The sequence below is a fragment of the Danio rerio genome, chromosome 9 (assembly GCF_052040795.2).
Source record: "Danio rerio strain M-AB ecotype USA chromosome 9, GRCz13ab, whole genome shotgun sequence".
In the NCBI taxonomy this organism is placed as follows: domain Eukaryota; kingdom Metazoa; phylum Chordata; class Actinopteri; order Cypriniformes; family Danionidae; genus Danio; species Danio rerio.
Window position 1 is genome coordinate 9,772,528 of NC_141029.1, and position 27,640 is coordinate 9,800,167.

The window sequence follows — 27,640 nt, forward strand, 5'->3', positions numbered from 1 at the left end:
GACCCCTGCTGGGCAAATGTTGACAGTGAAGACTCACGACCTAGATTAAGACAGATCGTCGTTGAACTTCAGGCATTTACAGCAGCCTACAAAATTAACTAAACCCTATATTTAGATATTTTAATGTCTATATATTAAAATATAAGTTAGGTTCTGTTGATTAGCAACGTGGTCCATGTTTATGAATGTTCTGCATCTGTGGTCTTGAAGGAAATGCCCAACTTCCTGTTCATCTACTGACAGGCAGTATCTCTAAACACACTTCGAGGAAACAATGTTGTATTAAGAAACAGCTATTTAGCTATCATCTAGAGATGCTCTGACATATTTAGTTGTTGGCATTTTTATTATAACCTACATTTGAACATTATAAAATATATAGTGGATAAAAGAATGCGCTATATCTGACACACTGCTTTTTTCTTCCTCTGCAGTGCAGCACAGTATATTTGCATACATTTGACACATGAGGGATTAGGTGAAAATAATCGGTCACGCAGTATTTGCTGTGGAATAACAAGCAACACGTTTATTAGACGGATAAGTCTTGAGAAAGCAGAATGACCACCAATAGATGTTATGAACGCGCACATGAAAATAAGCTTGCACTCGGTGGCAAATGAAAACCACAGAACACAGGAAATACAAACGACATACAGGCTCTGTTGTCTGACAACTGTACACTGAATCAGCTTCTCTTCTTCAGCTACATCTGACAGGTTGGAAACGCTGGGTTTAAACCACGGTTTCAGCACTTGTTTCCAAGTGGTTTCAATAGATTGAGGCAAACTTGGAACTATGGGAAATTTTGCAAGCTGCAAGCGAAGGTAGGACAACTCTGTTTTCTTGTGGCTACGGTTGCTGGCTTAGTGATAACTCTGTGTTAATGATTCAACACTTAAAATTATTGCCTTAAAAGTATTAAGTATGAATTATGAGCACATAAGTCAACTTTACCATTCCAAGTTCAACAAGATAAAAAAGGGGGCATCTTGATGTCAAAATTACATAAAAATGGTAACACTAAAAGTGTATGAATATTGATGTATTAACATGTAAACTAAGCATTACTTTATAATGAATTAATAATGAGGTAATGCATGCGCTAATCATGAACTAATGTTAACTACAACATAAGTCACATATGTTCATTTGTCAATAACAACTACCTTAGTACAGAGATGTATAAAGTACTAGAGACGCAGACTTACTGACTTGAGTAGAAGTTGAAGTGCTCTTTAAGCTCCATACTTAAGTGGAAGTACTAAAGTATTCAACATTTTTGTACTTAAGTATTGCAAGTAGTTTATTTCAAAATTGACTACTCAAGTACTGAAAGTAAAAGTACAAGTATTGTGTAATGTAGTTATTAAAGAAAGCAGTCAAAAGACATCATATTGTTTTGTTTATTTTAAATATCGTTTTTGGGGCACATGATTAAGGAGAACGTAAAGAAACATGGCTTACGATAACGTTTTTCTCTCGCGCTTGAACCACAGATCTGATTATACCAGCTTCAACACACACCTCTCAAAGTTGTGTCACAAAAACACTCCGTAATCCACTCAAAGTGCTATTGAAACCCATTTTCGGATGGCAAATTACCGATTGTAAACGCTGTAAATGGAGGTTTCTGAACATTCTACCGGAAGAAGCTGGTCACTATGGTACCCTCCATGGGTAGCCAAGAACAAGGTTTATAATTGTAAGGAGTAGGGGTGTGAATCTACACTGGTCTCACGGTTTGGTTCGGTTAGGATTATCATGCTATAGATTTGGTTCAATTTGATGTCTTGGTGCATCACGGTGCACTGACGATGCTTTCCATTCATAATTTGATTTTTTCTTCACAACACAAGTTTTTTTATTTTTTTATTAAAATCTATAAATATATTTATATATTATTTGCAATACAATTTTTTCCTTTCATACAGCAGTGAGATATATGAACTGTAGCCAGGGCCGGAGCAAGCTGAACTGCTGCTCTAGGCAGAGGGCGATTATGCCCTCTGCCTATCCCTCAACCCCAATGTGAAAACGAAAGTGACCGGTTATGAAAATGAAGTGAGGTGTCGCAGACCTCTTTTCCAGCGCACTATGCGCGGATATAACTGAGGACGTGCGGGTGCTGAGGGAGGGAGGGAGGGAGGTGGACACTGCGCTCTCTATTCTGCCGCCCTATGAGCGGATATAACTGAGGACGCGAAGGTGTCGCGGACCTCAATTCTGCCGCCCTATGCGCGGATATAACTGAGGACACGCGGGTGCTGATGGAGGTGTCGCTCATGCCGCCCTCTCTATTTTGTCATCTATGCGCGAATATATTTGAGGACGCGGGTGGTGAGGGAGGTGTCGCGGATGCTGCCCTCTCTATACTGCCGCCCTAGGCGGCTGCCTAGGTTGCCTCTATGGACGCTCCGGCCCTGACTGTAGCCTTAATTTGTCCTGCTCAAAGAAAACACTCTTTTTTAATGTATCAAACAAAACTCCAACACATGCACAGAAGACAACATGAGTATTTATAGCAAATAAACTAATGTAAATATTATCCCGCTTGCTTTTTGAGCACTGACAGGCCTTTTGAGGTCTTACACACCTATGATTGGTCATTGTCTTCTCATGCTCATTACAGAAAGAGCTGCGATCGGCTTTTGAAATGAAAGCACTGTTCACCAATGGCAGGAAGAACAACTGTGGTTACAGTCTATATGCGCAAAAACACGTGTAAAATTATCACATGTAATCCATAACAGACACAGTGGAGAAAACTCGCACCTCAGGCACGTTCGTGTCAGAATCCACAAGTATCGCTTTAACAGCCAAGAGGAGAGGAAAAGTTACCTCACAAACAGGCCAGTGGGTCAAATGTCAAAAGTGAGAGAGGGGCAGATTGATTGAGATGGATTTTTACAGCATTTCTCCCTAGTAGTGAAATAGCAGCTCGTGTGCTGTGCCGCCTTCATTGTAGTAGGAGTTCATGAGTAGTTACTAATAATAATAATTCCTTAAATTTATATAGTGCTTTTCTGGACACTCAAAGTGCTTTACACATAGGGGGAATCTCCTCATTCACCACCAATGTGCAGCATCCACCAGGATGATGAAACGGCCAGACCGCACACCAGCTGATTGGTGGAGAGGAGACAGAGTGATTAAGCCAATTATGATATGGGGAGAGTTGGGAGGCCATGATGGACAGAGGCCAGTGGGCAGATTTGGCCAGGATGCTGTGGTTAAACCCCAACTTTTTTTCGAAGGACATCCTTGGATTTTTAATGACCACAGAGAGTCAGGACCTCAGTTTAACGTCTCATCCGAAAGACTGCGCTCACTGAGCAGTATAGAGTTCTCGTCACTATACTGAGGCATTAGGACCCACACAGACTGCAGATTGGGCGCCCCCTGCTGGCCTCACCAACACCACTTCCAGCAGCAACCTAGCTTACCCATGTGGTCTCCCACACATGCTTAGTGGGACACAATGTGAGAGTTGCAGAGAGCTAGCGGCCGGCTGTTAAGAATGTGTTAATGTTGATGTGCCCCTTCAAGTAAAGTCATGATATAACTATACATTAACATATCATGAGTTCATGGTTAAATTAAGCATTAACTAATGTGGTAATTAATACAAACAATCAACTGTAAACAAATAATCATGTACTAACAGGTAATTAGGGTAGCGGTTATTCACACATGAACTCATGTGACTCATGTTGTAGCTAACGTTAGTTCATAACTAGCACATGCAATTAACTCATCATTAGTTCAAAATAAAGTAATGTTTCATTTACATATTAATACATCAATATTCATGTAGTTTGAATGTAAAGTGTTACCACAAAAAAAAAAAACGTAACAAATGCAGACCGATTTGATGTTAATTTACTACCTTGATGTCAAATTGACATCAAACTGACATCTAATATTTGTTTAAAAAACAGGTTAAAAAAGTAAATTAAAGAACTGTTCTGTAATTGATTTCTACATGTTTTTAACGCTAATTTTCGATGTCAGTTTGTCGTTGTGACATTAAGGTTGTTTGCATGCATTGTAGATATACAAAATACGATGCAAATTTGGAATTTAAGCTTTCAAATTAATGCATATTTTTTACTAATACTTTAGTGTCATTATTTTGGTGGTCAATAGGGCATCAGTGTACGGATGTCAAATACATATGAAGGTTTTTAAGTAAAATCAACTTGTTTTATTTTAATAAATTAAATTTTAATTTAAGTAACACTGTTTTTTTAAGTGTGAATTTTACATTTTAACCTTTAAAAAATGCCATATTATAATTGTCACGTTTTTATACCCAGAAAGAAGAAACCTGAAGAAGCTGGTAAGGGAATTTCTTTTTTAATATAGTTTGAAAAAGCATGTTAGTTTATTCATTAATAAGGAATTAATAATGTCAAAGTTCACCCAGGCAGTAGCTTCTATAGCTTGTTTGCTTTCTGTTCCTGACATTTGTTTTAGTTTTGTGATGATGTATGACAGCTATGATAAGCATTGTGTGCACAGAATAGACATACTGTTCAGTGACATATACTTTCTATGTTTTATCTAGCAGAACCAAAAGACACAGCATCGGACTCTAGGGTAAGAATGCAAATAAGCCATGTTTAATAGAAGATCACTATACTTCCTGTTTAAACCATTTGCCCCATCTGTGTATGGTCAGATCAACAACAATTACAATGGTAATTTGCAATTTAAATTACAATTAATTTGCTAAACTTAAAATTTCATGTTTTTTTTTTTTTTTTGTTATGTAGTCTTTGCATATAAATTTGCACATCTGATAACATCGTGGTGAAACTGAGGGTGTTAGATTAGAGCTGATGTAAGTTCACAACACAGGTATTTTTGGTTCCGTCTCAAAAAAAATAAAATAAAATAAAGTTGATGTGTTTTTTAAGTTTGAATTTTAGGGCCTCGTAGTGTTCGCTCTGAATGAGTCTTTTTACTGTAATATTCAAATGATAAACATTTAGTCACAGTGGTTTTTCCTGTTTCTCCAAATGATGTTTTCAATGAGAAAGAAATAGAAACCAGGAGAGAAAGTATGTCAAAGCAAATGCACTGAGTTAAACGCACACCATTTGTAAAACTAAGATACCTGAATTAACTGAATAGAAACTCTTAGTTAGAAAAACTAATACTTTCAAAATACTACACACTGTACTATTACTGAAAGTTGTTATGGCCCTCTTTACAAGATGTAAAATAAGTCTCTGATGTCCTTAGAGTGTTTATGTGGAGTTTCAGCTCAAAATACCCCACAAATATTTTTGTATAACTCTTTGAAACTGCCTCTTTTTGGCTTTGATCCAAATTGTGTTATTTTGGTGACTCTCTCTTTATACTTTAAGATTGTGCCCCCAGGGCGACGCAGTGGCACAGTAGGTAGTGCTGTCGGCTCACAGCAATAAGGTCGCTGGTTCGAGTCTCGGTTGGGACAGTTGGCGTTTCTGTGTGGAGTTTGCATGTTCTCCCTGCATTTGCGTGGGTTTCCTCTGGGTGCTCTGTTTTACCCTACAGTCTTAAAACATGCAGTACAGATGAATTGGGTAGGCTAAATTGTTAGTAGTGTATGAGTTTTGCTGGAAGGGCATCTGCTGCATAAAAACGTTCTAGATAAGTTGGCGGGTTATTCCACTGTGGCGACCCTGGATTAATAAAGGACTAAGCCGAAAAGAAAATTAATGTATGATTGTGCCCCCACCCAGTGGCGTAGCGCAAAATGTGTGGCGTTAGAGAGGGGGGCCCCAGGTGAATGTAAGAGGTCTATGGATCTGAAATCTTTTAACTGACTGACATTAGATATTTTTGCTTCTGGTTTGTTTCTTTTCATAAGTTTGGAACCAACTTACAGATTAACGAAAGGTGAAACAAATGGGTGAATACGCTAGATTGATTTTTCTCAACCACATGACTGGAGGACAGAGATGGAAAGAGTAATACAATGTTCTACTCAAGTTAAAGTACTGTTACTTTACAAAAAAAATAAAAAATTACCCAAGTAAAAAGTAAAGTTACATGTCTATAAATCTACTCAAGTAAAAGCAAAAAAAAAAAATACTCATTAAAAATGTTCCCACGAGTAAAGTGTAACTATTTCTCAAAAGGGAAAAGACAATATAAATCTCCAATTAGTTGCTTTTATTTGTATAAGTAACTTTAAAAATTTAAGACCAATAACAAAAATGATATATTATTTAAAATATTTGACAGATTATGCTATTTAACAATTTATACAAATTCACAAATTCTAATGCAACATCTGTTAGCTAAATGGGCTTAATGCACAGGGATTTTTAATTTTCAGCCAGGAAGCCCAATGGCTTCCGATGACGTCATTCCATTTAAAAATTGTCATGTTTAAGATCTGATTTCTTTAAAAATCATTGATCTTCACTGCCTGTTAGATATACGATATGAAGTGGGTTTCAGATCGGACAAGAAGCACCGCATTAAAGTCCTTTTCCCCCGCCATGTTTTTAAAATATGACAGTTTGTTTTACCCCAGTATTTTAGTTGTTGCTAGATTGGATACAGTTGCGGCTGAAAGTTAACAAGAATTATTTATATTGTTTATTAAATGTGATATTTGTTATATTTTATTAACGTCTACCTCCACCCCAACCTTAAACCCAACTGTCACAGTAACGAAAAACAGTAGTTGTATTGACTATTATTTATGCTACCTATTAAATTACCCAATAAATGTAATTTTTTAAAGCCTACCCCAACCCTAAACCCAACCGTCACAGTACTGTAAAATATTAATTGTTGTTATACATTCATTCATTCATTTTCTTTTCGGCTTAGTCCCTTTATTAACCTGTGGTCGCCACAGCGGAATGAACCGCCAACTTATCCAGCATATGTTTTACGCAGTGGATGCCCTTCCAGCTGCAACCCATCACTGGCCACAGCCGTATCACCCTGCCGCCCAAGACCGGTTACTCACTGAAGCTAAGCAGGGCTGAGCCTGGTTAGTACCTGGATGGGAGACCACTAGGGAACAGTAGTTTCTGTTGGAAGTGGTGTTAGTAAGGCCAGCAGGGGGCGCTCAACCTGAGGTATATGTGAGTCCTAATGCCCCAGTAAAAGTGAAGGGGACACTACACTGTCAGTGGGCGCCGTTTTTAGGATGAGACGTTAAACCGAAGTCCTGACTCTCTGTGGTCATTAAAAATCCCATGGCACTTCGCCATACGATCATGGCCTCCCAATCATCCCCATCCACCGAATTGGCTTGATCACTGTCTCTCCACTCCACCAATAGCTGGTGTGTGGTGAGCGCACTGGCGCCAATGTCCTGTGGCTGCTGTCGCATCATCCAAGTGGATGCTGCACACTGGTGGTGGTGTGGAGAGAACCCCCTCATGATTGTGAAGCGCTTTAGGTGTATGGCCATACACAATAAATGCGCTATATAAATACACATTACATTACATTACATCACTGGGAAACCCATACACAAATTCTCAAAAAAACTACTTAAGTACAGTAACGTGAGTAAATGTATTTCAATACTTTCCACCTCTGCTGGAGGACCAACTCTGGCTCATTTAGATATATTTTAAGATCCTTAGTAAGCCATAACCTGTTATTTGAGTACATTTGAATTGTTTCAGTCTTAACACAACTAATGGTATTATGTATATGTCCACAAGCATCAAAGGACACGTGCCACATGTATCTTTATAGTAGTCTGCTGTAGGTTCCTCTTTTGTTCTGATCTGTACAAAGTTGTATCTCTTTAGTTTCTTGTTTAAACTTAGCTCAATATTTGGGTAAAGGTGTATACAGTATATAATGTTCTGATCCGACTTCCCCAAATAAAGGCGACACACAGTTTTATATCCATCTTTTATATTACTAAACATTTATCCAATATGCATGTTAATCGAGTAATTCAGTCTACATATACTGATATGAAGTGGGCAAATGGCTTGATAACTCGTACGAGTTCAAATCTTCCAAGGATTAAATCTGGTTGATCAGATGAGTCAGTCAAAGTGTCATTATGAATGTCTGTTAATTTGCTTGCAGCTTCCTCATTTTAATAAAATTTCATACCTGCGTGTAGGTGAGAATGCTATTCACCACATTTGGTCTTGAGCCGGTTACAATCACAAACGCAGCCAGACACAACGCCAACCAAGCCAGAAACCCTCATATTTAAGAGTATTAAAAAAAAAAAAAAAAAAAAACAGAAACAAACATAAGAACTTCTTTTTTAACAAGACAAACCAACAAAAGATGACAACAGATGAAGGACTGGGTCTGCAGCAGAGCCACACCACTTCCATTTACACAGCTACTAAATAATGTTTTTGAGCCAACATGTTGAAAACATTTTTGAAGCTTCTGTGTTTTTTATGTGTACACAACGTCTATGCGCACTACAACTAGGTTAATAAATACAGTGCAGCTGGGATGACAATAAAACCCTAAATAATAGGTCACCTTTGGTTCCCTCAATGTTGTTCTATGGTGGTTTTGTCATGGATGATTTAAATACAGAAAAATATGTTACTAAGTAACTCAGAATGTTTGGGCTGCAAATTTGTGCAAATACTGTAAAAAAAAAAAAATTAAATATTGTCAAATTACATTACCTACAGACTAATGGTCTGCATTCTCACCTCTGTACCACGGGACCCGACCAAATTTCTTGTGGCGCAGGATTAAATTTCAGAATAAAATGAAGTAGGGGGTGATAACTCTAGTGTAATTTGAACAGGAGCGGGCTATTTAACAATATAGCGTTCCCGAGTCCTGATGTTATTTCAGAACAACTAAATATTTGTGATTTCCTCATTTTTATTGAGCATCCTTGAATGACGTTCAGTTCGCATTAGAAAGTGATCAGTTTACTGTTAGGAAACACACATAAGGCAAGTCTGATGTATGGGAATCTTTCTCATGTGTTATAGATGCAAATAATACATTTTTTTTTCCTTTGCGCAATGTGATAATACCCTAACATTTTAAACCTTTTAGCAGTCACAAAAACCTCAGGTTCAAGGCGGCACTCATGTCTCATTAAAAAGAGGCGAACAAAAACATTTAGCCTACAATCCTTGCACAACCTACAGTTTTATCTGTTATCTCTCTCTCTTGGTAGTACCAGATTTAAACGTGAGATTTTGTAAACCAGATCTAAATTTAGCAGGAACGGTCAGGTCAGGTTGAAAACTGAAAAAGGGGGCAGCGGATGAACAAAGACTGAATATACAGAGGGAGTGGTTGGGGACTATAAAAACAGTCCCATGCAGACCTCTACCACAGACCCCAAACTCAAAAGCCTGTAAGACAATCTTAAAGAAATCGGCGGTAAACTACACTTTAACAAACCTTGAAAAAGTTTTCAATATTTTGTGATTTATATTTTTATATTTCCCTGTTTAATTATGCTTTTGAATTGCATTATGTTGCCTGTTCTGGTTTGCTAAAGCTTGGGGAGACATATTTTGTGATGTTTTGGTGTAACGCAGTTCACCAATTCCACAGAATTATAAGCTCTCTCACCTAACCTAAATAAATCTGTGACATTTAGAATGGAGAGCTGCTTTATTACAATTATTTAATAACTGATATTTTACAAAACTACATACATTTCCAGAAGTTACTGGAGTGTTTGTTCATATCTTTGAGAGAGCATTGCCTGCACATTAACCTAAGTTCTAAAAAAAATTTTCCTGGTATGTGAATTTATCTGATTATGTTATGCACGCAAAAGTACATGGGCCTAAATTTAGGTTTTATGTAAATAGAAAAATAGATGCTGCGCAGTTTGACTCTTGCTCACAGATTAGTTTCTCTGGCATTGTTAAACAAACTCAAATATGTCTCTATATTGGAGAGTACAAGCATCAAAGAAAAACAATCACAAACTTATATTAAATGCTATAGTTTAAGATGTATACCCAAAATAAATATTAAATAAATAAATAAATAAATAAATAAATAAATAAATAAATAAATAAATAAATAAATAAAAACACTTGCTGCTATATCTAATCAATTACTCATTTGCACACTTGTGTTTGCTTTGGAACAGTTTAAAAATTGCTTTATTATATACAGTTTCATATATTCAGTGTTGAAAATATTTCAACTTAATTAAACTTGATTAAAAGTTTATTTAAAGGAGTTGTTTTTTGTCCTTTATTTAAAGGAGTTGTCTTTTGTCCTATAAATGATCGCTAAGTACTTAGTACTATTAAAGGGGAGAACTTATTATTTAAGAGAATACCTAATGGTGTTCCTTAAGTTGAGCCTTAGATTTTTTTCTTTATTGCAACCCAAGCTTTTTAGCACAAAGAAAGAAAAAAAATAATAACATTCACTCACATTTAAGTGGTCCCAAACTTGTATGAATTTCTTTTATTTGTGAAAACAAATAGGGTTATTTAGAAGAAAGCTGAAAACCTGGAACCATTGACCATTGATCCATAGTAGGAAAAATAAAAACTATGTAAATCTCAAAGTTTCTTTAGACAAAATATATACAATCACTGGTGTCAACTGCTTGTTAATGCAAATTTCTCACATGGCTGCAACTCAATGCATTAAGTCATGTAGACAAGTTCAAGATGATCTGTTGCAGTTCAAACCGAGCATTACAATGGGGAAGAAAGATGATTTAAGTGACTTTAAACGTGGCATGGTTGTTAATGCCAGATGGGCTGGTCTGAGTATTTCAGAAACTGCTGATCTGCTGGGATTTTCATGCACCACCATTACTAGGGTTTGCTGTTGCAAATGTTCCAAAAGGAGAAAATATACAGTGAGGGGCAGTTCTGAGAGCTCAAATACCTTGTTGAGGTAAGAGGAGAATGGCCAGACTGGTTAAAGCTGATAGAAAGGCAACAGCAACTCAAATAACCACTTGCTACAACTAAGGTATGCTGAAGAGCATTTCTGAATGCACAACATGTCCAACTTTGAAGCGGATGGCCTACAACAGCAGAAGACCACAATGGATGCTGCCACTCCTGTCAGCTAAGAACAGGAAACTGAGGCTACAGTTTGTACAGGCTCACCAAAATAGGACAACAGACGATTAAAAAAAACGTTAACTGGTCTGATGAGTCTCGATTTCTGCTGCTACTTTTGGATGGTGGGGTCAGAATTTGGCCTCATTAACATGAAACCATGGATCCATCATTGTCTCTACGGTTCAGGCTGGTGGTCTTGGCACACTTTGGGCCATTTGTACCAATTAGGCATTGTACACGCCACAGCCTACCTGAGTATTGTCGCTGACCATGTCCATCCCTTTATTACTACAGTGTGCCTGTCTTCTGATGGCTACTTCAAGCAGAATAAAACACCATAACATAAAGAGCAAATCATTTAGATTTGTTTTTTGAACATGACAATGAGTTCACTGTACTCTAAGGGCTCTGAGGAGCAGTCACCATATCTCAATCCTGAATCTCAAAAACGTTTCTGAGAAATATTTTCAGTACCTTGTTGAATCTATGCCAAGAAGGATTAAGGCAGCTCTGAAAGAAAAAGGGGGTCCTACCCGGTATTAGTAAGCTGTACCTTATAAAGTGGCCGGTAAGTGTATTTTTTGTGTTCAACTGAAGAGAGTCTTATATAAGTTTAGAACTAGAAAAGGGTTAGAAAATGATGATAGAATTAAAATTTTTAGGTTATTCCTTTCAGAGCTTTCCTGCTGTCCTGCTCAGTTAGGATTTAAACAAAGACGTACATTTTTGTTATGTAGCCTTTCCGTTAAAACTTACACATCTGATAACATCGTGTAAAACAGAGTGGTGTTTAGATCTGATGCAAGTTCAACGCCTTACGTAATACCCACACTTGCAGTCTTTGTGTTTGAACAAATCTCTTTTTTCATCCCTTACTAAAAATACTGCAGTTTTTTAAAGGAATGCAGTTTTAGTTAACTTCTGAAAAGAGCAGTTTTTTTGGACACAAAAAACAGCACTATTTAAGTATATTGCAGTATTACTGCAATTCAACTGAAGTACAATGCAACCAACTGCTGTAAAATTACTGCAGTTCAACTAAATTACTACTACAATACACCTGCAGTACAACTACTGCAATACAACTAAAGTACTACTACAGTTCACTTGCAGTACAACTTAGCAATAGTATTGAAGTTATACTACTACACTGCAAAAAATGCTTTTCTTAGATTTTTGGTCTCGTTTCTAGTCCAAATATCTAAAAACTCTTAAATCAAGAAGACTTTTCTAGACCAGCAAAACATACTGTCTTGTTTTAAGATATAAAATGCCAAAATTAAGTGATTTTTTTCTTAAAACAAGCTAAATAATCTGCCAATGGAGTAGGCAAAATAATCTTATGTCATCTACTGTTACCCCATGTAACTCGGTAAGGAATCTTGGGGTGATCCTGCAGGAGGTAACCGTAGATGCTCCCAGTTGGATGGAGAAATTATGTTGAATGCATGGAGTTTCAGGGAAGATGAGAAGTTTCGTTTTTGCAGATTAAGCTGTAGGTGATGGTTTTTCATTTAAGCCGAGATATCCTCCTGGTATTTACTCTTGGCTCTCCGTGACAGCGGTCGCACTTTGTTCCTCTCACTCCCATATCTCACATGACTGGCTCCTTTTGTCTCATCTTATTCTATCTCTGAGGCTCTCCTTCCCCTGCTCTCCAAACAAATAAGGAATTATGAACTTGATCAACTGGTCCCTGAACGCAATTGACACCATCTCGAGGAGAAGTCTGGGTTTGGGGGAACTCAACTGTCCTGTGGGGATGTTTGTAGCTGTAGCTTGTGTGCTGGCAACTCTGTCCCTATATGAAATTGAAGTTATCTATCTATTCAGACTTTGATAAAAGGGCTTCTACTGATGGGCTTATGGTGGTGAGCAGAGTTGTTGCAAATCAGCCTGTGGTGGTTATAGACCTCTAATTGGAAAACATCAGGGTGAAACTAGAAGCTTTGCAACGAGTTTTGAACAGACCTGGAGACCAATGATGGACATATATCTGCAAAATTGGAAGATATTGACCCAAATTTGAAAAACCCTTTCTTCTCTTTTGGCTTCCCTGTGACTCTCCTGCCAGACGGCCTTGGCTGGAGACAAACAACTTCCTCCAGACAACAAAATAACAAGATACACTGAATTCCTGCTCCCTGTTCCAAAGATACTTGTTGAGACTCTACAAGCTTACATGGATACACAGCTACAGATAAACATCCTATGCATTTGTGTGTTGGGGTTAGGATTAGTGTAAGTTGACACGTACTTGCACAGTGTCTTATAGTCAGTTAAATGTCTGTTGAAGGAGCAGTATCAGCAGATATTAAGCAGACAGTCTAATCATACTTCCAGCCTCCACCGCGGTGACTGAAGCTCTGCACATGACTTTTGGCCAGCGGAAAAATTAAAATGGTCGTGCCCAACTGAGTCTGGTTCTCTCAAGGTTTTTTTTCTTCATTCCTATCAGGTAAAGTTTTTTTTCCCTCTCCGCTGTCGCCACTGGCTCGCATGGTTCAGGATTGGTAGAGCTACGCATTGATGAATTTGCTCTTCAGTGTTTGAACTCTCAGTAATGATTTTAAATCACACTGAACTGAGCTAAACTGAACTGAACTTAAACACTAAAAACTGAACTACCCTGTTCCAGTTACTATGACCATTTATGTGAAGCTGCTTTGACACATTCTACATTGTAAAAGCGCTATACAAATAAAGCTAAATTGAATTGAATTGAATTGAATACTCAAATGGACCATCAAAATGAAGTGTTAACCATATTTCTAAAACCTACCTTTTGTCTGACCTGTCTTCCACTGAAATGTGTGTAGTTTGTGTATGGCACTTTTACACTACATGTAAAAGTGTATGTGACAAATAAAGACTTCATCATCATCATCATCAGGTAGTGCGAGATCCTTGCAGCTACGGTTGGGTAAAAAAGATAGAGCTGCATGTCATTGGCATAACAAGTCTATGAGAAACCATGTGACTGGATGGTGGTTCTTAATGATGTGGTGTAAATAGAAAATAGAAGAGGACCAAGAACAGATCCTTGAGGTACTCCAGTGACCAGCTGATAAGCTTTGGAAACCTATACTTTCCAGGTTAATATAAATGATCTGCCAGTGAGGTAGGGGTGGGGTTACATTGATGCCTATTGAGGACAATAATTCGGTGATTTACTTTATCAAAAGCTGCAGATAGGTCCAGTAAAAAAAGCAGAATATATGATTTGGCAATCCACAATCTTCAGTGGTTGAAAGTAGTGTGGTCTCAATGGAATGTCCACATTTGGAGCTGGTTTGCATCCAGCAGGATAAAGTGTGTTAAAAATGTAGACGTTTGTATGAAAACAACCATACCTAATGTTTGGGCACTAAAAGGAAGGAGAGAGAACAGTCAGTAATGATCAACTCTTGAGGTGTTGAGTGATGGTTTTTGAGCAGGAAATTAAACGTCCTAAATAGTTTGTGGGTGTCTGAGGTGTTGTTGATTTTGTTATGTTTGTATACTGGAGGGTTTTGGCCTAATGAAGATAGGAGGAAAATCGTGCCAGTAGGGCTTGATAGCTGCCAAGGTCAGTCAGGGCTTTTGGTTTGCACCATGCTCTCTGTTGCCCTAAATGCTGTCTGCTATTTTTTCAGAACATTGGAGAGCCGGGGGTTAGAGGGAGAAGAGCGCTGATCTTAATGTTAAATGTTAAAGTGGAACAGAGCATTTCAAGAAGTGAAAATCGGGTGTGTGAGAGAAGAGAGGGTGTAACAGTGGAGGAGAAGTGTTTGGAGGACAGAGAGTGCAGATTGCATCTAAAAGAGGCAGTGTGGTTGTGGGTAGCAGCGAGTCAAAAGTAATGCAGATGTGCTCTGAAGTATGCAATGGTTTACCTTTGGCTTTATCAGAAGCGCAATGGCTTGTGCAGATAAGGTCCAGTTGATTGCCAGATTCATGTGTGCTTTTAATGGTAAGCCAACTGAGGTTGAATAATGAAATTAGAGAATAGAAATTCTGAAGTCAACGTTGAAGTTAATACTACCAGTGGGCTGGCACCCTCAGGGAATAAGAACAGCAGCCCAACCAATTTTATTTAAGCAGATAAAATGTGGATAATTGATAGGGTCTTCTATGTATCAATATTATCACCACAAAAATCACAATACTATGCTATACTAATATTTTTAATATGCAAATTCTTGCAATGTTATTACACTATTTACATTTTTCACCAGGCATTGCATTGTTTAATTGTTTCCATTTATAGTTGCACATTACACACATTTTTTTAAACGTTTCTGCACTACATGCATGTTTAACATCTAGACCTATGGGTAGTTAAATATTTGTATTCAGTTTTCTCATTTTCTAGTTGTAAAACTAAACATATTTACTACAGAATTAAAAGTGCACCTCAGCTCTCCTGTTTCCACCAAAACTGTTTGTTGTGAGCTCCACAGGAATGTACATGGTAGGCTGCTTTAGCCAAACCTTTGGTCACTCCTGCCAATGTCACATGTTGGTTTAAATGGTGCCAGCAGCAAAAATCTTGGGCTGTGAACAATGTGAAACATGTATTGTTCGCTGATCATTCCGTCTTCTTCACATCTGGGAGAGTAAGAGTGTGAAGACGCCCCAAAGAAGCAAATCACTCAGACTGTTGCATGCCCAGAATGAAGCATGGGGGTGGGTCAGTGATGGTTTGAGCCAGGCCAGGCCATAACCAATTTGGCGCCCTAGGCAAGATTTCAAGTAAAACTAACAGATAGCACTATAGCTATTTAATGATTAGCAATGTTATGTCATATCTATCAACGTTGGGATGTTAAAATATGGGACAACAAATAGATTCAAATAATAGAATACATAGCAAACAATAGAAAATATTGACAATAAAATAAAAGGTTTAACCTATTAAAATCAATGGCCTATACAGAAATTAAATAAAGCTATAAAATCTATTTAACTTTTATTGTATTTGCATATTGATTAAAGTTACTATAGTTATTTAGTGAAGAGCAGCAAATGAATCTCTCATTGTGTTTTGTTTGATAACAGAGGTGTTAATGTAAGAATGCACAGATCTATATGAATGAATGAATGAATGAATGAATGAATGAATGAATGAAGCATTCGACTACTTTAGTAACTGTTGTGCTCATTTAAGAGAAAATTTGTTTTGATTAAAATAAAACAAGCAAAAAAAACGAAAAAAAGAAGCACTTTTCCGACGGTCCCTTACGGAGAGCTCCACTCCGTGCGAGCTCAGCTCTCCCGGCTAAATGTCTTTTTGTAGGAAACACACTTTAGATCTTTTTAGGGTAAGAGGTTTTTGAGTTTTTGCCCTCTATCTCTGAATGTGTGTCAGGAATATTGAAAACAAAACCAACTTACCCCCGCTCATTTCTGGCGCCCCCTGGATGTACAGCACCCTTAACATTTGCCTATACTGCCTATGCCACGGGCCGGCCCTGGTTTGAGCTGCAATATCATGGCATTCCCTAGGCCCAAAACTTGTGATGGGTGTGACATAGCAAGACAGGTGACAGATTGGTTTGTTGAATACGAAAACGAAGTTGAACATCTTCCATGGCCTGGACAGTCACCTGATCTATATATTATTTAGCAAATTTGGGGTATTTTGGAGGAGTGAGTCAGGAAACGTTTTTCTCCAGCAATATCCCATAAGGACATGGCCACTTTTCTGCAAGAAGAATAGCTCAAAATCCCTCTGGCCACTGTGCAGTATTTGTAAATGTCAATCCCAAGATGGTTTGATGCTGTATTGCTGCAAAAGGAGGCCCTACACCATTTATTGTTATTGTGATCTAAAACCAGATGTTTCAGTTCTTTTGCCAAACCCTGTATATGTGTATATCCTGTGATATATATTTTAAACAGGCAGAAGTGTTTTGTCACAGTTAGCTACAGAACTGAAGAGCATCTTGTGATGCAAAACTATCAAATAAATACTAATGAAACAGTAATGAAAAGTAAAACTAATGATTAGAAAACTGGGTATCACTTTATTTTGATGGTCCCTTTAATGCATTTTGTTGCATTTAAGTTACATTGCACCTACATGCCAAATAATTCTCAATAGTTTATAAGTAGACTGTTAGGTGGAGTTAGGGTTAGGGTTTGTGTAAGTTGGCATGTACAGTACTTGCAAAATTTCTTAGAGCCAGTTAAACTGTTGGTAAACAAAATGTTAAATAGGGACCATCAAAATTAAGTCTTACTGCAAAATGTGTATTAAATGTTCAAAGATTAAGCTCAACCCTTCCTGAAACAACAGAAAAACAACAATTTATTAAACTTAAGATTCAGTAAGTTTTAAACCTGAAATCTCTTGTTATGAAAATGCAGCACTGTGTCCATATACAGCTGAAGTCAGAAATATTAAAACCTATAAATTATTTGCCCCCCCCCCCTGTTTATTTTCCCCCCAATTTCTGTTTAACAGAAAGAAGATTTTTTTCAACACATTTCTAAACATAATAGTTTTAATAACTCATTTCTAATAACTGATTTACTGTATCTGCCATGATGACAGTAAATAATATTTAAAAAGATATTTTTCAAGACACTTACAGCTTTAAGTGACTTTTAAAGGCCTAACTAGGTTAATTAGGTTAACTAGGCAGGATATGGTAATTAGGCAAGTTATTGTATAACGATGATTTGTTCTGTAGACTATAAAAACAAAAAAATTGCTTAAAGTGGCTAATAATATTGACCTTAAAATGATTTTAAAAAAATTAAAAACTGCTTTTATTCTATTCCATATAAAATAAATAAGACTTTCCAGAAGAGAGAAATATGATCAGACATTCTGTGAAAATGTCCTTGCTCTGTTAAACATAATTTGGGATATATATAAAAAAAAAATAATAATAAATAAATAAATAAATAAATAAATAAATAAATAAAAAGGGGGGCTAATAATTCTGACACTTAATTGTGTACGTCTCCCTCCTGTGATTACCAAATGTTGTTTAATGGCTAGGAGATTTTTTCAACAAGTTTTAAAATCTAATTTCTAATTAATAACTCATTTCTTTTGTCTTTGCCATGATATTTTTGCATATTATGTTTGTAAGACATTCGTATTCTGTTTAAAGTGCATTTTAAAGACTTAAACAGGTTATTACTATATGTCAACTAGGGAAGTTAGCGTTATTAAGCAAGTTATAGGTTCATATTAGTTTGTTCTGTAGACATTTAAAAAATTAATTTTACTTAAAGAGCGAGTTTTATTTATTTATTCATTCATTCATTCATTCAGTCATTTTCTTGTCGGCTTAATCCCTTTATTATTAATCCGGGGTCGCCACAGCAGAATGAACCACCAACTTATCCAGCAAATTTTTACGCAGCGGATGCCCTTCCAGCCACAACTCATCTCTGGGAAACATCCACACACACACTCATCCACACTCATACACTACGGACAACTTAGCCTACCCAATTTACCTGTACCGCATATCTTTGGACTGTGGGGGAAACCGGAGTACCCGGAGGAAACCCACGTGAACGCAGGGAGAACATGCAAACTCCACACAGAAACGCCAACTGAGCCGAGGATCGAACCAGCGACCTTCTTGCTGTGAGGCGAACGTGCAAAAATTTGAACCTCACAGTTAAAAATAAAAGTAAAAAGCTACTCACTGCATCAGTTACGCTTGTTGCCAATTATACAGTATAACAAGACAGAATTTCATGCAACTTAATGACTGCAATATAGATCCAATAATAGACTTATTTCCTTTCATGCTTTGTGTTTTCACTTTGACCCACAGACAGAAGACGTCCTCTACGCCTCCATTAACCACTCTAACATCAATCCAGAAAGACCTATTCCAAACCTGGAGGACAATGACTGTGATTATGCTGTTGTAAAGCTCCCTCAAGAGACCACACATAAGCACAAAAGCACTGAAGACTGTTCAGATGATTATGTGCTCATGGGCTGAGCATCGAGATGCAGAAGTGGCTGAAATGAACCAAAATGGAGACCTGAGATTAACAGACACGTCTGCAAAGGCCCAGTGACTTTGTATAGGTTACAGTGATATTAAGCGTTTAACATTTTATTTATTTTTGGATTTTTTTTTACAGTAACATTATACATTTTCCAACGCATTCAAAGTAATTACATTTTATGCCTGTACACCCACCTGTGTAGGTTTGAATATGTTGTAAATTTGTGTTTCTCAAGCACATTCCTGGACGACCACCAGCTCTGCACATATTCCATGTCACCATAACCAAACACACTTGATTTAGATTATCAGCTCATTAGCAGAGACTGTAATAGGTGTGACTGACGAAAGAGACATCCAAAACATGCAGTGTTGGTGATCCTCCAGGAGAGTGGTTGAGAAACACTGTTTTAAATGATCAATTTGGTTTGTACACTCTCAGAAATAAAAGGTACGCACCCGGTCAGTGGGTTCTGTGGGGTGGTACCTTTTCAAAAGGTACACATTTGTACTTGAAGAGTCCATATTGGTACCTCAAAAGTATATATTAGTACTAACAAATTTTAAGAGGAACACTTTTGTACCCTTTACGTATTAATATGTACCCTTGAGGTATTAATATGAACCATTTAGGTACAATAGCTTTTGAAAAGGTACCACCCCAGTTACATGTTGCGTACCTTTATTTCTGAAGAGTGTATGCTTAAGAGATTTTATTTTACTAATGAAAATAAGCTGATATTAAGACTTTGAGATTAAAACTTTTTATAATAATAACATTATAAATATTTTCGAAGCAGTTGAGAAACAAAAACAGAATAATTTGAGGCAAAATTATAAATTATTACTAGTTGTTTCAATGGCTAACCAAGTATGTCTAATGCCACTAATGAGTTTCCTCAGGCTTTGTTTTGTGTTTGATGTTGATTTCGTTCTCTTGATTTCTGTGTGAATGATGCCCTCCATATTAACTGTAGTATCATCATGTTACAATGTTGGTGGAAATGGGAAAAAAGGGCATCACTAGCTTTGATAGAATGTCATAGGGAAGTCAAAAAATAGCAAAGAAAAATATGTTGTAATTTTAATTTCAATGTTTGGTTTCATAAACAATTGTTTTATTGTTTACATTTTAAAAGAAACACTTCTTTGGGGCTTATCCACAACGTAACTCTCCCAGAGATGCAAAGGGCAGTGAAGGTGGCACATCAGAAAACATTGCATGTTTCACATTGCTCACATAATAGCTAAATTCCTCATGAATTGTGACAGCATGCCCTGTGTTTCCCCCACTCCATGCAATAATGGTAGGTCTGTTGTATTTAAATTGTATTTAAAGCAAAGGAAAGATGTGTATGAGAAACTTATTAAACCAAAAATAAACATACCCTGAGAAATATTTACTGGACTACTGTAAATATTTTAGGTAGCTCAATTTCCTCAGTATATTGTCAAAAAAGGATTACCAAATATTAGGCTATTTTACCAATTACATTATTACACTATTACATTACATATTTGTTTTACACACGTTAATGTAACATTTTAATTTCATTACATAATTGTATAATGAAAAGCATAGTTGAATAATAAGAGTTCTAATGTAAAATCCTATATCAACAGGCCAAGTAAAACACACTGAAACAATCCACATGGCATCATTAATATGGCTAATATAGCATTTGATTAGCCACATTTTCTAGTCAGATTACAATGACTTCTTCTCCATCTTTTGTATAACAGTTTCAAGAGTTCACACTTAGCCGATGATTGATTATAAAGCATGCTGTCCTGGGAGAGAACCCTGAGCTCATAAGAACCTCAAGCCTGGCCCTCCCTCCCATTTGCAAGGCAAAAGGGGAGTTTGAGATCAGTTAGATCTCGAGAACTCCTTTGCTGTTAATGGCTAAAAACAAATTAGGTTTTGTTATGGAGAGATACACTGCTGATTTAGAGCTCATCTGTGGTGCCAATGTTGGTTTAGTTAATTCACTTATGTCGCATGTCTTTTAACGTGGAAGGAAACCAGGAAACAGGGAAAACCAACGCAAGCACGAGGACAGCATGTAAACTACACACAGAAATGTGACTGGCCTTTTAAGGACTTAAACCAGTGACATTCTAGCTGTGAGGCAACAGTGCTAACCAATGGGCAGCCATGCTGCCCTATTTAGGAAAAGGGGGAGGAGTATAGGGGTGGAAAAGGGGATTCTTCAAGACAAAGATAAATGAGGTATGGCACTCTGGCTATTTATTGTGAATTAGGAATGGTCTGATTGGTGAATCATGTGTTAGCTAATGTGGGACCAGCTGTGGTTAAATTATAAGCATGCCATCCTCTCGAAATTAGTTTAGAAATACACTTTTCTTATTATATTTCACTTATGTGGGACTCTTGTTTTGAAAACTGGACATGGCTTAAGGCTGATTTATACTTCTGGGTCAAGAGCACGCGTATGCTACGGCGCAGCCCACGTGTCGATGGATAGCCCTATGTCGTGGCCGACAGCGTCACTGATGTGCACCTCTCAAAAAATGTAACTACAAGTCGCAACGATGCGTAGCGCAAGCTTTGTGATTGGTCGGCTTAATAGTTCTGACAAGTCTGGGTGGGACTGATAGCTGCGCAAGCCCGATGGAGCGATTGTTTACAAGTATGGAGTCCTGTGAAGGAGCTCCGGATGGAAAGTTTTGTTTTCTGTTTACCTTATGGTTAAAGTTGTTGTACGTCCGACAGTTCCTGCCTCAAAATAAGCGAGTTTGAGCCACTTGTACATTAAGGAAGCAATCAGAAAAAACAAAACACCAGCGAAGAAACTCGACACAGAGGAAAAATAACACCTCACTGCCAACTAGTGTTTTGGAAGTGTTAATGCAGACCAACAGAAACAGCTACACGCATTGCATGCGCCGTGAGTTACGCCGATCACTTGACGCAGAAGTATAAACCAGGCTTTAAGCCAGGGGTGTCCAAACTCGGTCATGGAGGGCCGGTGTCCTGGAGAGTTTAGTTTCAACCCTAATCAAACACACCCGAACCAGATAATCAAGCTCTGACTAGATATACTAGAAACTTCCTAGCATGTGGGTTGAGGCAAGTAGGAGCGAAACTCAGCAGGACACTAACCTTCCAGGACCAAGTTTGAACACCCCTGCCTTAATCAATACGGAAAAAAAACAGTCATTCATTCATTCATTCATTTTCTTGTTGGCTTAGTCCCTTTATTAATCTGGGGTCACCACAGCGGAATGAACCGCCAACTTATCCAACAATTTTTTTACGCAGCGGATACCCTTCCAGCCCCAACCCATCTGTGGGAAACATCCACACATACACACACACACACTCGGACAATTTAGCCAACCCAATTTACCTGTACCGCATGTCTTTGGACTGTGGGGGAAACCGGAGTACCCGAAGGAAACCCACGCAAACGCAGGGAGAATATGCAAACTCCACACAGAAACACCAACTGAGCCGAGGATCGAACCAGCGACCTTCTTGCTGTGAGGCGAACGTGCTACCCACTGCGCCACTGCGTCGCCAAAAACAGTCATGTATGGAAAAATGTATTTTTGTAAGCAGAAAGATAATGGGACAGTTATTTGAATGGAACTCTTTTTATTATGGGAAAAACCCATCAGGATTTTGCGCTCAGTGTCAATATGGCATATGGGACAGTGGAACTTGTACTATTATCTTGAAGGCCATTTGCATATGTTGACACAGTCACTCAGATGATGAGTTTAGGAAGTGCAGAATGTGCTGTCAAAATGTAGCTAAATTGTGTTCAGAAGAACAAGAAAATGTTGAATTTTTTAAGGGAAACTGGACTGGACAAAATAAGATGGAGTAAATTAAGATAGTACAGAAGGGGGCAGTAGAGCACCAACAAAAAAAATCTGTTTTTCAGCTCTTTCAATGCAAAATTCAGAAAAGACAAAACTAAATATTAAGTTTAGTCAGTTCCTAAAAGGCAAAAGGTTTGTTTAATTGTATCTGCTGTTAGTTTAGTGTGCACAGTATCTGGTGAAATTTACTGAACCTGCTGATCTAGTGTTTAAAGTAATGGTTTAACTAAAAATGAAAATTCTGTCCTCATTTAGTCATACTTGTTTCAAACCTTCATGGGTTTCTTACTTCTATTAAACACAAAAGCAGACATTTTAAAGAAAGTTTGAAATCTTTAAATATTGACTTCCATAGTTTGGGTTTTTCCTATTGGAGTCAAGGGTTACAGGTTTTAATATTTATTTAAATAAATATGAAATATTTAACATATTATATGGTGTTCAATAGAAAAGAGAAACCAATAAAAAGTTTGGAAGACTAAATGCTGAGTAAATTTTCTTTTTTGGGTAAAGTATCCCTTTACAGTAATCAGAGAGGATAATACTGACAACGAACAACCACTTGAGGGAGCAGTGTGTTTAGAGATAGATTGTGAAAGTGCAGCGCTATCTAAATGTTTGTGATTGAAAATTCACACAGTCATCACACATGGGGAATCCCACAACAATCAAAATTAAAAAAGGGTTTGATGGCATCCCACCAGTTTCAGTTTCTGCAGGAGTATCTGTGTGATATCTGAGGGCGTATACCTGATCTTTCCTTTCCAGTGACAAGAACTCAGATGTAAGTTTCCACATCGTTCCCCTAAAGACTGAATCACACCTAATTGGGGGACATAGGGAGATTTTCTCCTCAGGGGGACAAATGACTCTTCATTGCCAGACCACAAATCAGACCATGTTGCATTTTAATAATCTGTACTGAAACAAATGTTGCTGAGACTTATTTCACTAGCTATGTTGATTTACTTCCAGATCAGTAGTTATCACTGTAGCTAGAAGGTTGCTGGTTCGAGTCACAGCTTGGCCAGTTGGCATTTCTATGTGAAGTTTGCATGTTCTTCCTGTGTTTCCTCCGGGTGCTTCGGTTTCCTCCAATGTCCAAAGACATGTGGTATAGGTAAATTGAAGAAAGTAGAGTATGAGTAAGTGGGAATGAGAGAATGTATGGGTGTTTCCTAGCACTGGGGGTTCACAAGTGTATTCTCAGTATTGGGTTGCATCTGAAAGGTCATCCAACACATAAAACATGTCAGAGTAAAGGTTGATTTATACTTTTGCGTCAAACGCACGCATATGCTACAGTGTGGCCGTCGGCGTCGCTGACGTGCACCTCTCAAAAAAAATGTAACTGCACGTCGCAAAGACGCGTAGTGCAAGCTCTGTGATTGGTTGGCTTGGTAGCGCTGACGAATCTGGGGGGACCGAGAGCCGCGCCAATGGCGCGAGCCCGATGGAGGGATTGTTTACAAGTGTGGAGTCCCATGAAGGAGCTCCGGATAGAAAGTTTTGTTTTGTGTTTACCTCATAGTTAAAATTGTTGCACGTCCGCCGTTTCCTGCCTCAAAATGAACGAGTTTGAGCCAGTTTGAGCCAGCGAGTTTCAGGAAAAGCAAAACACGACCGAAGAAACTCGACACGGAGGAACATTAACACCTCACTACCCACTAGAGTTTCGGAAGTGTTAATGCAGACCAACAGAGACAGCGTGCAGAAGTATAAATGCACAGCTACGTGCGTTGCATGCGTCGTGGGTTACGCCGGTCACTTGACGCAAAAGTATAAACCAGGCTTAACTGATGCTTCGTTTTTCTCTGGCAATCCCTGATAAATCATGGACTAAGGCCCAATCCCAATTCTACCCCTTAGCCCTTCCTCTTTTCTCAATTCTCTTCAGCTTGAAGGAATAATGCTAAGGGGAAGGGCTAGATAGCCCTTGAAAATATAGATTTTCCAGGACCACAATTCCAGGCCATCTACAATGGCAACATGGCTGCACACGCGAATCAGGAGAAGCACAAATGTAAGTATTTGTTTTTAAATTATAATTAAGAATTTTTCAACAAACAAGCATAGGTTTTAAAACGACTATAACAATGTTCAAGTTTTACGAGTTTTAAAAAACACTACATTTTGCTTTCTATAATACAATAATAACCCATGTATAGCAGCACCACAGCATATACTGTTAGTCCTTACCAGTTTTTTTTACAGTATAATACTGGCAACACTGTCGCCAGCTACTCATTGTAATGGTTTGGTAACAGTGAGTAACTGGCAACAGTGTTGCCAGTGAATTACTGTAACTAAACCATTACAGTGACTGACTGGCAACAGTGTTGCCAGTCAATTACTGTAACTGAACCATTACAATGAGTAGCTGGCAACAATGTTGTCAGTTAATTACTGTAATAGAGCAGTAGCGGTAACTAACTGGAAACTGCTTACAGTTACTTACTGTTCTGTAGTGTTACAACTCACAGCATTATACTGCGTACACATTAATGGTATGTCATTTAGAGTTATTTTATTGTTACTAAAATTAATCAGTATTCTTAAGTGTTATTAAATTAGAAAGCATGCAAATTATTTAGACACATGTATTTTATTGTTTTGGCAGCAAACAAATATACAACAGAAAATGTACAACAAAATTAAAGAAAACAGCAGATATCCATACATTTTCTATTTACATTGAAACCAAAAAGTTCAGTTAATAAACACATGCAGTGTATATTGACCTTATTCTAAAACGCAGAAGTGCGCCTGTTTTCGCGATTGTCTTAGAACTTCCGATTCAGTCGCCTATGGGAGAAATGACTAGGAATAATAAACGGCAGAAAATGGCCAAACTACTTGCTCAACAAACAAATGTTTGCATGACTACACAGACCAAGTAGCATAATATAATAATAAAATATTAAATTGCAACATCAAGCAGCGTAACGAGCAGTTGTTAACGTCAAAAAATGAATGGAAGTGAATGTGACCGGAAGTCGCGAGACAAAAAGATTCAAATGGCAGCGCCCGCTCGACAGCTGAGAATAAGGTGAATAGCACAGGTGTCAAACATTTAAATATCATGTGACATATAACAGAGGGCCACAGGTCTGCACTGTTCACCTCTAATTAAACACACCTGATCAAACTAATTGAGGCTTATTAGAAGTCTACAGGTAAAGCTGCGGTCACACTTGACTTTTCTCCCCATAGATTTCCATTCATACGCACGCGAATGCGTCAGACCGGAAACGCAGGGTCATGAGTTAAGTTTCGCAGGTTGCTGCAGTGCAAAGTTCAAACTTGGTGAACTCTGACCTGCAAAAATCGCATCACTTGACAGCGTCAGAACAATCGAATCAAAACATGACCTCTCTGGACAGAAATTTAAAACATGGAGCAATCGCTCAATTTTTTAATGTCTAATCATGTTGTTTAATCCCACCCCTTTTCGAATCGCCATACAACATAATTTTGTGCACACAAACTCTAGCGTGACCGCAGCTTAATGTTAAAGCAGGGTGGAAACAAAACTCTACTGGCTGCAGCCCTCCAGGAACTGAGTTTGATAACATTTAAGCAACTGCCAACATTTATCACAATCACATATCCAATAAAAAAAAAATATATATATATATATATAAATAAATTAATTAACAAACTTTATCCAAAGCAAAAAAAAAAAAAAATCGTTCAGCACTGATCCTCATGATGTTTCAAACCTGTAGTAAGAAAAAAAAATAATAAACAAATAACCTGATTTATGAATTTATTCAAGGAACACTTTATTCTAGAAATACCACTAATACTTACTCCAGTTGATGTTTTCCAGTCAATTTCATTGAGCCTCTGCAAAAAATATGGAAGTGCTGTTTTAGAGAGAGATTTTTAAATTTCGCCTTTAAATGTATGTCGTTCATGTATAATACTTACCTTTGAATAAGCTCTAATGTGGCATTACTTGACTCCTTGTATACAAAGTTACAATAATATAAGGTTAAAAACAAAAATGGACCAAAAAAAAAAAAAACACTTCATTAAGTTTTTTTAAATGTCAAATAATTCTAAAAAAAAAAAGCATTTCAAAAGAACACACACACATACTCTAGATATGGTTATAAACATGTTTGTCATAAACAGGCACACACATCAATTCTCAAATAAAAAGTTTCAAATAATTATAAAAACAAAAATAAAGTCGGCAACACAGAGAATCCAAAGGATCCAATCTTATTATTATTTACTTAAAAATGTTCAAGAAAACAAACTTTTCTATTGTCCTTAGGGATTCATAGTTGGAAATACAGCTCTGAAAAACACCTAGCAACAAATTCACAACCTGAGACCTGAGAGAGTAGAGGTTTGCGAATCCCTGTGATGATTCCTGTGCACGTTAGCCAACTGAGGAGATTGGAATTTATTGGTTTTTATGTGTAGACAATCTGCTTATTTGTCAAAAGATTGTACATTATGGAAATAGGCAATATCCAATTAATAAATATACTTAAATAAAAGTAAAGTAAGAAGTTATATGGGTAGAGGCTAACTAGCTAACAATGTAGCCTTCAAGTACACAGTTCGAGACAACAACAATATAACTTAATACACAAACCCTCAAAAACATTTGAACACATTTTACTTACTGATTGTAGATTCATGGATTAAAACACCAGACTCTGCATCTGAACTGCTAAACGGAGAATGGAGCACTCAGAAGTAAACAATCATACACCCGGCTCCCTTAAAGGTCCAACATGTTTTGTGTTTAAAATAAGACAGACATCCTGTGTATGTGTGTGTCAA

At 37.5% G+C, this 27,640-nt stretch overlaps 2 protein-coding genes across 5 annotated transcripts in view; one reads left to right on the top strand and one right to left on the bottom strand.

Moving 5' to 3' along the window:
- Positions 1 to 20,384, top strand: si:ch211-214p13.7. Of its 4 annotated transcripts, none has more exons than XR_015499205.1 (5): positions 1 to 827; positions 4,320 to 4,342; positions 4,571 to 4,602; positions 18,803 to 19,436; positions 19,639 to 20,384. XR_015499205.1 is itself a non-coding variant. In XM_087267523.1 (4 exons), the coding sequence occupies exons 1-4, from the start codon at positions 799 to 801 to the stop codon at positions 18,974 to 18,976; spliced, it is 258 nt and encodes an 85-aa protein (XP_087123649.1). In that variant the 5' UTR covers positions 1 to 798; the 3' UTR covers positions 18,977 to 20,384. The 4 variants fall into 4 exon arrangements, 2 of the variants coding, with proteins under 2 accessions (XP_087123649.1, XP_087123651.1); XR_015499206.1 differs by having other exon boundaries at positions 280 to 827; positions 4,574 to 4,602; XM_087267523.1 differs by having other exon boundaries at positions 18,803 to 20,384.
- The window catches only part of LOC147842272 (uncharacterized), a 543,494-nt gene that overhangs the window by 23,823 nt on the left and 492,031 nt on the right, over positions 1 to 27,640 (bottom strand). The gene's annotated exons all lie outside the window — the stretch shown is intronic.